Source organism: Nomia melanderi, chromosome 1, assembly GCF_051020985.1.
Source record: "Nomia melanderi isolate GNS246 chromosome 1, iyNomMela1, whole genome shotgun sequence".
NCBI classification, from domain to species: Eukaryota; Metazoa; Arthropoda; class Insecta; order Hymenoptera; family Halictidae; genus Nomia; species Nomia melanderi.
The window spans coordinates 24,870,488-24,885,674 of record NC_134999.1 but is presented as its reverse complement, the minus strand read 5'-3'; the positions used below and the strand labels follow the sequence as shown (position 1 = coordinate 24,885,674).

The following is a 15,187-nucleotide window of genomic DNA, read 5'->3' as shown; positions in this document are numbered from 1 at the left end:
TGCTCGAAGAATTTGCAGAAAACGAGAATCTACATAGAAGAATTTACATTTGACATGAATAAATTGTAAAATTACAATGATTCTGAATAACAGAATTAGTGAGCAGAGTTGACTAAAAACTAAACGGTTATTTCTAAGTAATAGTTTTATTTGTTACAGTATTTTAAGCATGTCGTACGTACGGAACATGTTAAATATTATTATCACGATATCGTTCTACGGGGGAAGATACATCACATTTTCTTGTCGTCCAACAGAAGCTGCATTGTTTGAAGGATACTTAGAACTAAGGAAGTTTGAAGGATAATTTGATTTCGGATAATCAGGCTGGGATTGTGGTGCAGGGTAACTTGGGTTAGAAGTTGAAGTAGGGAAGCTCGATTGAGGCATAGGATAATTCGCGTTAGCTTTCGGTGGGAGATTACTTTGCTGAGAAGACGGATACGAGGGCTGACGAGGCAAGGAAGGGAAACTTGGTTTCGAAGCTGGCGAAGGATAACTCGGCTGAGCAATTGCTGAAGGATAACTAGGTTGTGGTTTCGGATAGGTGGGTCGTTGCGGAGGACCATAAACCGATGTAGGAGGTTGCGAAGGATACGATTGTTGAGAGGCTGGAGATGGATAGCTTGGATTGGGAACCGGCGGCAGATAAGAACTTTGAGGAGGTGGAGATGCGTTTGGTTTCGATATTGCTGTGGGATAATTCGGTTGCGACACAGGGTAGGTGGGTCGTTGCGGAGGAGGATAAACCGGTGGAGATGATTGTGGAGGGTACGATGGCTGAGGAGGCGGAGGCGGATAGTTTGGTTTAGGAGGCGGCGCTGGATAAGAAGCTCGAGGAGGATCAGCTGGAGATGGATAGCTTGGTCTAAGAGGCGGCGGTAGATAAGAAGGTTGACGAGGTGGGGATGGGTTTGGTTTCGATATTGGCGCGGGATAAGTCGGTTGCGATACAGGATAGGTGGGTCGCTGCGGAGGACCAGGAACCGATGTAACAGCTGGTTGTGAAGGATACGATGGCTGCGCAGCTGGATAATTCGGCCTAGGAGTCGAGGGAGAGTAAGTGGATGTGGGTAAAGTTATTTTAATAGGTGAATTGTTATAATTCCGAGTTGGAGATGAAGTCGAATAATCGTAGCTCGACGATGCGATGGGGATTCTCGAGTTGTACGACGGAAACGTTGGCGCAGCGCTCGTAGTAGTAGGATAATTTCCATTTGTCACGGCGAGTGGACCGGTTATTTTCACTACACCAGCGGACGCTGTTGCGGACGCTGTGTTCTTTGCAAAGGAGACAGGCTCTTGATCGTCTCGCTGAAGGCCCCCTTGACCAATCGGTGGTAGGTATATCGGTGCTGACGTCGAAGGCGGCGACTGCGGTGGCAACGATGCTGGGCTAACGTATTTCGGTTGTGACGGTGGAATTGAAAACGGTGGAGACGGCCGCCGCGGAGGTGGTGGTGTTGTCGGTATAGGCGGCGCAGCTGCCAGTGTATACGAGGTTGCATCTGTAGGTGGCGGAGCAGGGTTCGTTGGATATATCGGTGGATTGGAGTTGGAGTTTGGAAACGCGAATGGTATTTTTGGTACGTCGTAAACGTATCCCGTTTGCCGGACTTTCTGTTGCGTTTGTCCAGCGACGTGGGTGAACAGCACCAGTATCCCTAGCTGTGGGCGGGCAAGAAAGAATAAATCTTTGAAAAGAGACGAATTCACCGAGCTTTTTTCTACATCTACGTACCCATTCTAATGGCGGCATAATCAGTTGGCGTCTACTGGCAAAACAAAGTGACAACGCCTTTTATACAAACACTTTCCATCGTTACTTTTGTGCCACGTGCTCCTCGTGAAACCGCATACATTTCACAATGTTTCAAGTGGACTAATCGTCCGCATGATATAAAATTGTTTGTGTCCTAGTTGCACTAAAGACTATTAGACTCGCGGGGATTGCAGTTCTCGAAGAAGCTGATTCTTTTCGTTGCATAGTAATGACAAGGGGAAATGTGATTACTCGATGGTCACGCCAAATTCGTAATCAAAATATTCTCACATACTATTACGAAAACTATGGTTGAACGAAATGAATTATCGGTTCAAGGAACCGATTTCTCTTTCGGTAGATTCGGTAGATTCGGCTAGAATCTCGTACCACATACATGTGCTTTATGCGCGGGTAAGAACCGGCATAGGAGGGCCTGCCGCAAGAAAGCACACCGTGGAAAATCCTCGTCTAGAAACTGTTGCGGAGTGGAACGTCAGCAGTAAAATCAGCGTAGAGGAAATGGGCATGAGAAACCGCGTGCTAGGCAGAACGTCAATTAAGGTGAAGCGTTTACAAGTTTATGATGCGGCAATTACCATTCGGTACGAAGGCCAGGCCACTGGAAACGCACCCGAGTGGGCCAAAATCTAGTATAATCCGAGTATTTATGAAATACAAATCATCTCTTCTAATTGCCAACTTTTACTAATCCACTGGGGTATTCGAAACGAGCCCGAAATATAAACTCGTAAACTAATTATTTCGCGTATTTACACAAGAGCAATATCGATAGAAATGCAAGGTAAATTCTACTTAGTTATCATTCTAATGGAATTAGAATTAATTGGCGATTAATGCCCAAGGATCTTTAGGGTAAATATGTACTTGAGTATGCGTTTGTCACGCACCAATTTCCTCGAATATTTTCCAGTTTGTTTTGAAAGCTAATGACGTGAGACAGAGTCAAAGTATTTAGACCGTGCGATAGAGCAGACCTCGTACGGAACACCTTCCGGAGGTTCCGGTAACCTAAGCTAACCTAATTCACGCAATTTGTATTTTACTCGAAAACGCGAAGCACTCTTCGGATTTCTGACGGATTTGTCCAGTTTCGGTCGAGAAGGAATCTTGATAAATTCGATTTGATCGGTAACTGTTCTGTGAAATATCGACAAATCCAACACAGTGGGACGAGCTAACGATTTCATGCACGTAACAACCGCATCGCGTGGAAGAACTCGATTGTTAGCTGTATCGGTTGTCGAGTGTTGACGATCGCTAACGGTATACGCACGCGTACACCTATATTTCTACGTACATCGTCTTCGACAGCATATCGGGAACCATAAGAAATGCAAGAAGAAATCGAGTCGGTGCAAGTAACAAGCGTATCGGCACGTAAGAGGATGGTCGGTTGGGGACGGGTATACCGATTAGACATTCGGGAATCGACTGGTGTGTGCTCATTTATCGGGAAGATTAACCTGCGAAACTAATACACGAGACAATGCGTTGACACTTTCTCGCAGGCGTTCCTACTTTTACGAGCCCGATATTCCGATAGACATCCTCCACCATCCGTGACTGTATGTTCACTGGGCGAGCACGTATCGCGTAACCTGGAGAGATGGCCTGGATGCCTTTTTTCGTCGTGTACCGTTACCGTAGAATAACTTACGTAGGTATGTATCTACCGGCATGGAACCACCACTTGTTTCACTTTGTCTCCATCGGTCACCTGCTCGATCGTACGTTACGATCCGTGCTCTATCAGCAACAAAGCTCGATAGAAGAGGAACTGGCTGAGTTTCTCTACACGGAGCCACTGTTCAGTCCTCGTTGAGTGCTCGTTCGAAACGGGCGCACAGATGTGACCGAACCTATCGCGGCAAACGGATCGAGTCAGACGAAAAAGCCCAGTCCGCGCGCGCGAAGCACCTTTCCGTTGTTCCCTGGAACCGAACGACGCGTCCAAGATGAAGATTGGGTTTCTTCTCCTACTTTGCTCTATTATCGCCTGCGTCAATGTAAGTTGCAACTTATCATCTCAGTAAGACTCGGTCTGTTTCTCGTTTGTTTAATACTTCTCTCTAGCCTCTTATCGCCCCCGCGCGAACGACTTATTTCTCACGAGCAACTAAACTGCTCGCATTTAGCACGTATTTATTCACGTTTAGCTCGTATTTATTACAAGTTTTCGTTCCTGTAAACATTCGATAGATACGTTTCATAGAAACGCTCACGTTTGTTAACATAGAAATGTGATTGTTGACAGATCCAGCATGTCGAGAGCAAGGGGAAGAAGGCGACGCAGTTGTCTCTTCAAAGTAAAGAAACGAATGTGGTAAACTTCATGAGATTGCTGGTTATGAGGCTAGTCTTTGGCGTGGCATCTGCAATGGGTCTCGGTGAAAACCTTTCCGGTGTTCTTGGAGGGATTTTTGTACCACCCGGAGCTGACGACTACGATTACGGTGACGACGACTATGTGTCCGACTTGTTTTAACACCGATGCGTATCGGATTTCAGATATTCTCGTTTCACGTTTGAATTCATTTGTTGCCATGTCGATCAGCGGTAATCAACATTATTCTACAATAACCCGCTCGATCGACCAACGAATCGAGTCACAGGTTTAATATGACAGAATAATGCAAGTCTATTTCTTTGAAACAACTACGTTGAAACGACGTTGTATTCGCTACGCGAGGACTAAGCGAAACACCCGTGTTGTTTATAATAGCGTGAAAGCAACATTAGACCCGAGTAAACGATCTTGATTTCCATAGAAACCAATATTGATACACCATTCGAAACTAGTAGTTTATTTATGTTTATTTATTTTTATTTATTTACACATATAATGATTATGGTTGTACACTCGCGTACAGCAAGTGTGAAAGGAATGTTTTCGGAGTAGAAAGTAAGTGTGATGCTGAACGCGCAATATAATAATCGTTCATTGTGAATCGTCCAAGTGAAAATCTGTATCTTTCGCTTTGTGTGCAAATCAAACATGTACATACTATACTTTGTCGAGGATAAGTGAAGATGCAAAAAAATGGGGTGGTTTGCGATTCTTTTATTTGTAGATTTCTCTTCTACTATACCAGGTTCGCCAACAGGAAATTCCGACTGATTCTCCTGACTGACCTTTACGCGTAGAAATGAGCGCTATCGATTTACACAGTAATGTTTCAGTCAATACCGTTTCACTGCAAAATGAGATCAGAAGGGGGACTTGTTCAGAGTTGCCCACTTTACCGTTATTCGTCATAATTTCGGTGGAGATTCCGTATTCGTGAAATCTACGGTAAACGCGTCTAATCCTGTATGTTTCATTTTTCCTCTCTTGATTACGTCGATGTCGAAATCATTCATTTGCGTTATTATTTAGACAAGTGCCGGGTCAAATATAGGAAATATTTCAAGGAATCTAGACACTCGTATTAGAATCTTTAGGATGAAGCAATTACAATGACATCAGAACTGCTGCGCTTCTACGCTGTTGAAGTAGAGCCGTCTTATCAACAGCCGTTTCTGTCAGTGTTTTGACTATTTCAAGCAACTGCTAGTAGATAAGATTGATTTACTTGTAAATAATATTCTACCGATTAGCATGCGACTAAATTAATACTCAAAGTATTGAAACGTTCTTGCGTCGAAAAGCACTCGTAACTACTTACGACAAATATTCTGTTATACATAGCTTTTTGTACGTACCAAGGTTTCTCTGTAATAAGAATATCAATCAAATCGAATGCTTAGCCTATCCTTCGCATTTTTTCCATCATCCTTCCAATTATTTCATATTACAGCACGAACATTTTTCCTTTGATATCGTAGAAAACCACAAATATTCCCCATCGCCCGAAAGTTTACACGTTGCGGTATGTCATTGTCCCATGTGACACGTATGTATGCAAGTATGGTGTAAAATAAAGTAAAGAAAGTAACGATGATAACCGAATGAACCAAGTTAGAATGAATGTTAGCTAATTTGAAATTTGCGACTTGTCGACATTTCAATCAACATGTAACAGATTAACATTGATTTATTTCGATCTTTTCTCTTTTACAAAACATGGAGCAAAGTGCTCGAGAATTGTTCACTTTCATCTATAATAGTTACGTCTCCGAATGTAGAACATGTAAACGCACTAATGGTAGCTCGTGTTCTTCCCATAAAATTTCTGCTCGAATAAATAACCAAGAGAATGAGAAGAATGAAAAGCATTCGAACGTGTCCGTGTACCAGCTTTGATAACTAGCTTCAAGAGCTGGTCAAAAGTCCCGACGCTTCGATGACACGACATTCGCCGATCCCCCTTTCAACGTCCAGCAATTCAACTTTCCTTTCGCTACTTTCATCGGCGATATCCTCTCTTCCTCTCGACCTCTCTTCAACTTGATCGGACTTGTCATCTTGAACTTGTTGTTCACCGATGACGTTGTGCCGAGTCTCGAATTCGGAACGTCTGTCGAACTGTCGCGCGACAGGTTTACCAAAGACGGAGTCGTCAATACACGCGATCGACAAGGTCGAGTGTCTGAATCTGGGGATCGTTAGACTCTGAGGAGAACCCGTCAGGAACGTGCCAGGAGAGTGCCATTTACCGAGGAAAGGGAAAGGTTCGTAGATATCGGATACTTGCCCGACAGCCCGAATGCCGTCTGTTTCAGAGGCGTTCGTGTCGGATGTCCGATCGGCTGGTTCCTGCCGAAGTATACGAAAGGTCCAGGTGACCACAGCGAAGGTGACGGCATTCGTGGGAAATGCCCGAATGATCGCGGAATTCAAACCCCTGTAGAAAGAGGAGTAACCTTCGGTTCTCGCCGACTGCCTGAAGCAATCGATCACTCCCGAGTAGCGATTGTTGTCCATTTGGATTCTCGATTTGACCACATCCAAAGGATAAGTGAACACCCAGGAAGCGGTTCCAGCGAGTCCTCCAGCTAGCAACATGTGTGGCGTCGAGATCGGCTTGTTCCCAAAGGACCTCGTGATTGCTTCGTACGTGAGGAAGTAGATGCCGAAACTGGGTGCTTCTCGGAGGATGGTGATGTTTAAACCTTTGAACACTCCTCGGTACCCCCGATGTTTATAGGTATGCTTCAGGTATCGCAAGGGCCCGGAGAACCGAGCATCCGGCGTCTGCAGTTGCATGCGCGTTTTGGCCAGCTCTATCGGACTGCAGATAGGACTCTGAGCAATCCCAGCCAGGCTGCCGGCGATGAAGTGCGAGGCGAGGGAATCCGGATCGGTTACGTGTTTCTGGGTTTGACCGTACACGCCGAAGATGACTGCGTTCACTAGCGCTACACCCGCCATAGGCGACGTCATACCTCGGTAAAGACCTGCTACCTGATCGAACGAACATTGGAAATTTCTTCACTGATATTGCAAATCATTCGGAATTTGGAATGTTCATCTGGAATTTCTTAATTACCGATTCCTTCGCAAGAATCGTGCGGAAGCAGTGCCAGCTGCCCTTGTATTTCGGGCTTCGGTAATCTTGCGTTTGCATGTGTACTTTGATCGTATCCAGAGGATATCCCACCACAATACCGGCAGACCCTACAATTCATTGGACACATTGTGAAGAAACATTGCGATGATTGAGTACTAAATTAAAGCATAGCGCTGCGTAATTTGTTGGTTCCGGGAAAAATCACCTCCCAAACATCCGGCGACAAAGTCAAGGGCCATTTTCTTCTTGTAAGAATACCAACACGCTTTTTCCACCCGTAGGCTGATTGCGCGTTCTGAAAGTCACTACTCGCACAGGTTTCTTTGGCAGCGTTCAAGGCCACGTAGATGTACAAACAAGTTGCCGATCGATTCGTTTCCACCGAAACGGAGGATGGATCCATGAAAGATTCACTCTCGTTCTGTCCTTGTACTCCTGTCTACGAATACGCGGCGCATAGAAACACAGAATGGTCGTTAGGAAGAAAAGTGTACTGCAAGGAATATCTTGAATGTTCGAATGTTCGAATGTTCGAACATTCGACACTTACCAAATGGTGAATCATCGCTACATCTCCAAAGGTGCACCGGCGAGCGTTTACATCAGCCTTTGTTCACTAAACCTTTGACTCCCGTAGATTTTCCCGTTGAGCGCGGACGAAAGGAAACTTGCTACACACACTACTCGTCGGATGAAATTTCTTACTGAGTACGAATTGTTTCGTTCTTGAAGAAAAGATCACTGTTGAATTATCATCGTGTTATTGGCGTACCACTACAGACATTCAGTCCAGTTGATGCGACAGTAATGTTAATAACATACACTGGACCTATCGCGACGAAGAACCGACGAAGAAGCGACGAACGAGCGACGAACAAGCGACGAAGAAGCGGCGTGAGGGTCAAGCGCTGATAAGAGGTCGTTTTTACGTCGTCCAATCAAGCTATTTAGCCGTAAATTTGCTTCGATACGATAAACAGCTGTTCTTCTACGATTGCGTAGAATTTTTTTAGGAACGCTGGCAAATAGCAAATAACTCTAATAGCAGATTAACAACAGCATCTATACTCGGACAATATAGACAGAGAGAAGTGATACGTCAATTTTATTCGAAGATGTCGACCGTCCTGTGATTCGATATCGAGTCGGCAACGTTTATTTCGCCTTGCCATATGAAGTTGAAATCGTGCTTGAAATTTCATCAGTTCAATTTCCTTACCAGCCATCACCTTTTTACGATCTCAAACGTTCAACAGTTTCCTCCATGAACAGTCCAATGCGAATGGTACAACAATCGCTTACTATGCAGAAACACGCAGATTTTTTGAAAGGCAGAAACGTTCAAGTGAGAACTGAAAAGTAAAAGTTAAGAATTCACTCTGGTCGCTTATCTTCCCAACCAAGCAAAATATTATGAAATGTCGAATGACCCACAGATACACCTAAAACCGAGTTAGATATTTCGTGAATGCAAAGCATGCTGGTTATTAATCATAATAAGTCATGAAAAATTCATCAAATCCCCATCCCTTCTCGCACAATCTATGGGCTTTTAGAACGAAACTTTGTTCGCGCCATCGTCTCCGATGCGATTTTACTCCAACCAAATGCAGGAACAGTATATATTATACTTGATTGCTTGATGCGAATCCAACGAATTGAAAAGTCCTGACAAATTCAGAATACAAGCGCACGAATGCGCACTTGCGGAGGAAAATATCATAACGATGTGTCCTTTCACCAGTTGCATCTGTTCGAATTACCTGTTCGAATCGTGTATGGCTAAAGAAATGTACAGAAGAAGAATTGTTTCGAATTTGAAATCTAAAGTGAAAACATTCCAAGTGACGCGTATTTTCATTAGAAATATTCAGCATTTTCCGACGAGTTCTAGACGACATTCTTTGCAATTAACCAAGGTATTAGAATTGTTAAATGATCGAATTTACAAGATAGATAGACTGGAGAGTGGAAGGTACGAACTGAAATATATTCCTTCGTTACTGGAACAGAAAACATTTATAACGACTATTTCGAAAGGAAATCACTTATTCAAGAGAATATGGCTATCGTGCTCGTTCAGAAATGAAATTGAATGAAAAATCTGATAAATGTTTATTTCTTCACGCTTATAAGCAGGGACATTTCTTTGAAGGCATCTAGCTCCATCTCATTAAAACTGAGGAACGCGACGCCGCAGAAATCAGTCTTATCAAGACGCTCGGCTTGTGAAAATCGCAACAGTTCTCAGTACACTCGACACTTTTTTCCATTACACACAGTTGTTAGCCTTGTGAAAATGTACGCAAAAGCAATACCAAAAATGAATGACACGTTGGAGGAAGGTGACGAAGTCCTTAATGAATTGTCCATCGATAAGGTGAGGAACACTTGTAAGAAAGATCTAATTTTATCGAAATTTTAACCTAGCTTTTTTACAATCGAATGATCTCTAATCGAATCATTAGTATTCAACTGTGATCATACTATTTATACAATAGACGAGAGCATTTTCTTTTAATGAATCTTTGTGAAAGGAAACGATGGAGAGATGTTTACTGAAGGTATTATCAAAAACATTCGAATGTTGAAGAAAGTTGTAGTTTCTAACAACAAAAATGTTTCTATTTCAAAATCTATTACTGTACATTTTACTACATAACTGAATATAGAAATGAGCAAAAAATATTCTCAACTCATTGAAATAACAATCCTGAGATAAAAAGCATTTGAGGAATAGTAACGTGTTAATGATTTTATCTAGTTTTACCTTATTGAACTGATGAAACTTATCAAACGTGCGTTATCCAGATATGTAGATTTTTAATGTTTTCTTCAAATATTAGACAAATTATTTTCGCGCTACTATTGCCTTAATCTTTAATGATAAATCTATTATTACGCCGGTTCAGAGTGCGACAACTGAAAGTTTATGTGTTCCCGGAGAAATATTGCTAATTGCGAGCTAATACGTGCTATCTCTGGTACATGTACCGTTGTCAAACATTATCATAATGTTTAACACTATTTAGAATATCGAATATTTTTCAAGTAGATATTGACATTACATCGAAATATTTGAAGCGTGGAAACTAGAAGCAAGGAGTCGTACAATTGATTTCACTTATGAGAAAAACTTTTCAATTTGGATCAAAGTGAAACATATGCCAGTGTCGTCGATCATAATCACGCATGAATCATTTGAAAGATAACATTTAAACGCAATCGTTATATAAACACCGCATGTCGTGTGCATAATCGATTGCGAGCAGAAATTCTTACATAAACTGTGAACCTAGGGTAAAAATCTCTTATGTAAATAGTTCTGATGGAATTCGGAACGAATGAGAAATAATTCACGTTTATTTCGTAGCAACTCGCACATTTCATCAATGTAAGAGACAGTTGATCGTTATTCGGTACATTGTAGTACATATCTGTGTAACGGATAACGGTCGAGTTATTTGCTATTGATTAATAGCCCCGAAAGCTACTTTACCAAATGTTTGTTCAAGCAAATAGTTTCCAACATAGCAAGTGGTATTGTTAAGAATGTTGAGGAAAACCGTTAGTCGGCACAATATCTGAACTGAATCACTTTTAATTCTTCATGTCCTTCTCGACTCGTTCACAGAGAACTGTTTTGTTATTTGAATTGTCAAGGAATTCAAGTTTCAAGATTCCAATTACAGAAAAAGATAATGACACGCTGTTCGCACTTTTTTCACCGTTGATTCTGATCGCTGTCGGCTCAACCATGCGTGCTGTACTTTTTTTTTTAGCGTGTTAATCGACAATTTCAACAAGGTTTCTTTTTAAACTGCTCAGAAACGAATGTAAGGTTTCTTATCTACGTTATTCGGTCGGACTGCATTAGTTTTCCTTGTCCTTGCTGCACCGCGCGAACCCTCTATCTGCAGACAAATGTTCTTTTCTACACTCGAAACATTATTAGAGTGTCGATTCGATGTGGACAAGATGTGTAGCAATCGAGCTACACATATGTACACGTTCGCGGTGAATGCGAGCGAATGTTCGCGTGGTTTCAATGGGCCGCGGGTTTATTATTCTATTTTATTTCAGCATTACTCGTCCGATGTTCAATTTTCTTGGAGTGGGAGAGCGTTTGTTCAAACGAAGCGTTCGTTCAATTCAATCGTGGAGCACAATAATTGTTTTTCACCGGATTTATCGTGTGAGATAGAACGTTACGAGTACACACAGTAGCTTTCGTAATATTTCCATTTCAGTATAGAAGATTTCTTCAACGTTTCAATTTCATTCAAAGAATGACGGACGTTGTAGTCTATACAACTGGAACGAATTCGACCAAGGAACCTAGCAAATCGGCTTCAAACTGATACTAAAAGTAACACTTTTCAACAGACATTTGTCACAAGAAATCTGTTAAAGTGTAATTTTGCCAAATTTCCGGGTTGGGTGTCGCGAGGGTGTCGGATTGTCCCCGACTAGAAGGTTTGTTTAGATTCGATGGTTGGAGAAGCAAATACAAGCAAGACAAGTTGTGAATGGCTGTGCAGGTTACTCAATCGATACACGCTGCTTTACATTCGCTATAGACTTGGTCCAACCAAAATTCTTTTGTTCGGTGAAATCGACCTTGACACCCGAACAGCGGTAGTGTTACCGTTTGCATGATGCAAAAGTCACAGGAATTACATCTGGCGAGTGTAAGGTGGTTTTTCTTCGTCATATTTATTAGATAAATGATCTGCGGGAAAACGCATAAACGACGCAAGCCTCGCGTTCTTTCCAGAGGGAATTTTCCTGGAAAATGGTACAGGGGAACACTACACTACTGGGAAAACTACACTCGACAAAGTTACGGTTTTCTCAGTGAAGTTGTAAAAAATGGAGTAAACTGAGGACGAAAGGGGGGACTGTCTCAGTCTGTATAAAATAGACGCCTGGCGTGTTAATGGAGAGTAGTACCTTCCGTAAAGTTATCTCACCAGGAGTAAGATAAGTTCAGGCGACAGTTCGCTTCTACTATTCTCCGTGCAATGATCGAGACGCCGTTAATAATGTTCGATGTAAGGATCTTCTGTCGATTCTTTTTCGAAACATTTACACACCATTCGGAATAAATATCGAATTCCAATTGACCAAAGTAAAAAGTAAATAGTCGAAACATTCGAATGGAAATTCTGGAAAAATCCAGTTGGTTTAACTCTACTTTACACAATCAATCAACAGTTTCAGCATTTTCAAGGATTATCGTTCGTTTATTATTATTTCATAGTATACGATCAATACTGATTTGAAAATTGTTATTTTTTAAAGCCGACTCTGGTACGTGGAGGGAACTACATCAAAGAAGGCAGGGATTCCACGAAAAGTACGTGCCTGATCTTCTCCCCGACAGACGAGGACTCTGTTGGAGCACTGGGAAGATATCTGCAGTTGTTTGCTGTAAGTACCACTAATTTCAAACGGAACAATCAATGATTCCATACCTTACAGGTATCTCTGACTCGCTTGATAGAAATGTCTATGCGCGAGAGCAAAGTATTTATTTTCAAATCAGAGACGTTCTTCTCGTCGAGGGAATTGTACTATTTCCGGAATTTCATTGAATTTATTTCATTTACAGAAACACGAGGTTAATTTATTGCACATTGAATCGAGAAGTTCTCTTCGGCGCGCAGACGTTTACGAATTTATGGTGGAGTGCGCACCGGGTGGAGATCTCGGCGCTGTCGTTGATACTTTACGCAAACAATGTAGTTACTTCTCGATCATTTCCAGGTGAATAATATACATATAATAATCGATTTCTTGTTCTTAACAAGTGTATCTCTTGCTAATTCCTGCGTCCGGATAGCGTGTGGTCGTTCTCTTTTCTAAAGAGGCAATTTCATTTCTCTTGGCAGAAATCACAAGGATAATATGGGAACAGTGCCATGGTTTCCGCAAAGAATCAGGGATTTGGATAAGTTTGCCAATCAAATTTTGTCGTATGGTTCGGAGCTGGACAGCGATCATCCTGGATTCACAGACGCGGTTTACAGGCAGAGGCGCAAATACTTTGCCGACTTGGCTTACAATTACAAACAGTAAGTCTGATTCTCGATTCTCCCCAAGTAACCACTCGACGTGGCTAACTCTAGTCGAATGTTTTAGTGGGCAACCCATTCCTAGAGTGGAATACACCAAAGAAGAGATTAAAACGTGGGGCGTAGTTTTCCAAAATCTCACGAAGCTGTACCCGAAATACGCCTGCAGAGAGCACAACTATGTTTTCCCTTTACTCATCGAAAACTGTGATTACAGAGAAGATAATATTCCTCAGTTGCAAGATATATCAAACTTTCTGAAAGGTATCGGATGTTTTAGATTAGCGTGTAATCGTCGGCAACGAAACGAGCACAGTGCGACACGTTCCTCTGATTCTTTGCAGATTGCACTGGTTTCACGCTTCGTCCAGTTGCCGGTCTGTTATCGTCCCGCGACTTTTTAGCCGGTTTGGCTTTTCGAGTGTTTCATTGTACACAATACATAAGACACGGCAGTAAACCATTGTACACACCAGAACCCGACATTTGTCACGAAGTACTGGGTCACGTACCGCTATTCGCTGATCCCTCGTTCGCTCAGTTTTGTCAAATCGTCGGCCTGGCGTCTCTCGGTGCTCCTGACGATTACATCGAGAAGCTTGCCACGGTGAGTGTGACTTGTGGTTCCTTTAGTTTCATTCGCGCGGCCAAGAGAATTCATCATCGACCAAGTGTTTATTAGTGTTTCTGGTTCACGGTGGAATACGGTATCTGCCGGCAAAATGGCGAATTGAAAGCATACGGCGCTGGCTTGCTTTCCTCCTTCGGCGAGCTCGAGTACTGCTTGAGTGGCAAACCAGAACTCCGACCTTTTGAACCGGCGAAGACAGCGTTGCAAAAATATCCGATAACGGAATATCAACCCGTCTACTTCGTTGCTGAGGACTTTGACGATGCAAAACAGAAAATGATGTGAGTAAATTGCTCGGCTGATTTACGTGCTCACGGAGATTATCTTATCTGTGAACCACTCGCGCGTTCCGGATGAAAAATAACCAAGACACTTCCGAATGAAATACTTTCTCGCGAAGCTAACGAGATTTCTTAAGATTACTATTCTTCTATCCTTCTGTCGAATTATAATATATATATGTATTGTAATACCTCAAGTGAACGAAACGTACAAAAAGATTTCGAAGATTACCATTCTTCGGGAAACTGTTCACTCGAGCCAGCAAAAGATTTTCATAAAAATATGCGATTGAAATATGCTACGTTTACTAATCATTTATTCCGTTGATTATTTTAGTAAATTCGCCGAGACTATCCCAAGGAAATTTGGAGTCCGATACGACCCGTACACTCAATCCATCAACATAATTGACAGTAAACACCAAATCGAAGATCTGATTTACAACGTGAATCAGGAAGTCCAAATTTTAATGGATGCTGTCAGAAAGCTAAAGCAGTAGGACTATATTGATTGTCGAGAATGTATGATAATAACTATAATTGTGGTTGAAATGAAATCGTACCCGAACGAGAGCTTACAACGAAAATGGTGGCTCAACTTTTGTAAAGTTGGTGATATTAGTTTAATCCTATATCGAACGAATAAAATTTCTATAACTTGCTAATGACTGTTGGAATATCACTCTTTTCGCAATGTTTGCTAGCTACGTTTCCTTCTACGATTCCGGTCCTCGACTCGTCAGCGAGTATCCCCAACGAAGCCCCGCAACCACCGCAGAATCTATCGATAATCGCTTCTTCATCTGAAATTATAAGATAAACTGCTCGCTTTGATTTGAAATCGTTCAGTTTTCTTGTTAGTAATTTAGGAACTTCCTTTATTTTCACGTTGTATCTAATGCATGCAATCTTGTTATCGCATACAATCGAACTGTGGAAGTTATTGTCTTAATACAGTAATA

The 15,187-nt window shown here is 42.1% G+C and overlaps 4 protein-coding genes across 5 annotated transcripts; 2 read left to right on the top strand and 2 right to left on the bottom strand.

The window, feature by feature from the left end:
- Positions 1-135: 135 nt before the first annotated feature.
- On the bottom strand, positions 136-4,343 carry LOC116428921 (uncharacterized). Its single transcript, XM_076365672.1, has 2 exons — positions 1,742-4,343; positions 136-1,668 (listed from the first exon to the last, which is right to left on the bottom strand). The coding sequence occupies exons 1-2, from the start codon at positions 1,757-1,759 to the stop codon at positions 217-219; spliced, it is 1,470 nt and encodes a 489-aa protein (XP_076221787.1). The 5' UTR covers positions 1,760-4,343; the 3' UTR covers positions 136-216.
- On the top strand, positions 3,584-5,992 carry LOC116428927 (uncharacterized). The gene is made up of 2 exons (XM_031981163.2): positions 3,584-3,792; positions 4,041-5,992. Exons 1-2 carry the CDS (start codon positions 3,742-3,744, stop codon positions 4,269-4,271), a joined length of 282 nt encoding a protein of 93 aa, XP_031837023.1. The 5' UTR covers positions 3,584-3,741; the 3' UTR covers positions 4,272-5,992.
- Positions 5,803-8,573, bottom strand: LOC116428926 (mitochondrial basic amino acids transporter). Its single transcript, XM_031981162.2, has 4 exons — positions 7,787-8,573; positions 7,442-7,675; positions 7,216-7,343; positions 5,803-7,130 (listed from the first exon to the last, which is right to left on the bottom strand). The coding sequence occupies exons 2-4, from the start codon at positions 7,473-7,475 to the stop codon at positions 6,039-6,041; spliced, it is 1,254 nt and encodes a 417-aa protein (XP_031837022.1). The 5' UTR covers positions 7,476-7,675; positions 7,787-8,573; the 3' UTR covers positions 5,803-6,038.
- An 825-nt stretch (positions 8,574-9,398) lies between these two features.
- Hn (phenylalanine hydroxylase) lies at positions 9,399-14,890 on the top strand. Of its 2 annotated transcripts, none has more exons than XM_031981159.2 (8): positions 9,399-9,616; positions 12,541-12,669; positions 12,851-13,005; positions 13,131-13,313; positions 13,381-13,577; positions 13,658-13,920; positions 13,996-14,225; positions 14,563-14,890. In XM_031981159.2, exons 1-8 carry the CDS (start codon positions 9,536-9,538, stop codon positions 14,723-14,725), a joined length of 1,401 nt encoding a protein of 466 aa, XP_031837019.1. In that variant the 5' UTR covers positions 9,399-9,535; the 3' UTR covers positions 14,726-14,890. The 2 variants fall into 2 exon arrangements, with proteins under 2 accessions (XP_031837019.1, XP_031837021.1); XM_031981161.1 differs by lacking the exon at positions 9,399-9,616 and adding an exon at positions 12,132-12,290.
- Positions 14,891-15,187: the final 297 nt, after the last annotated feature.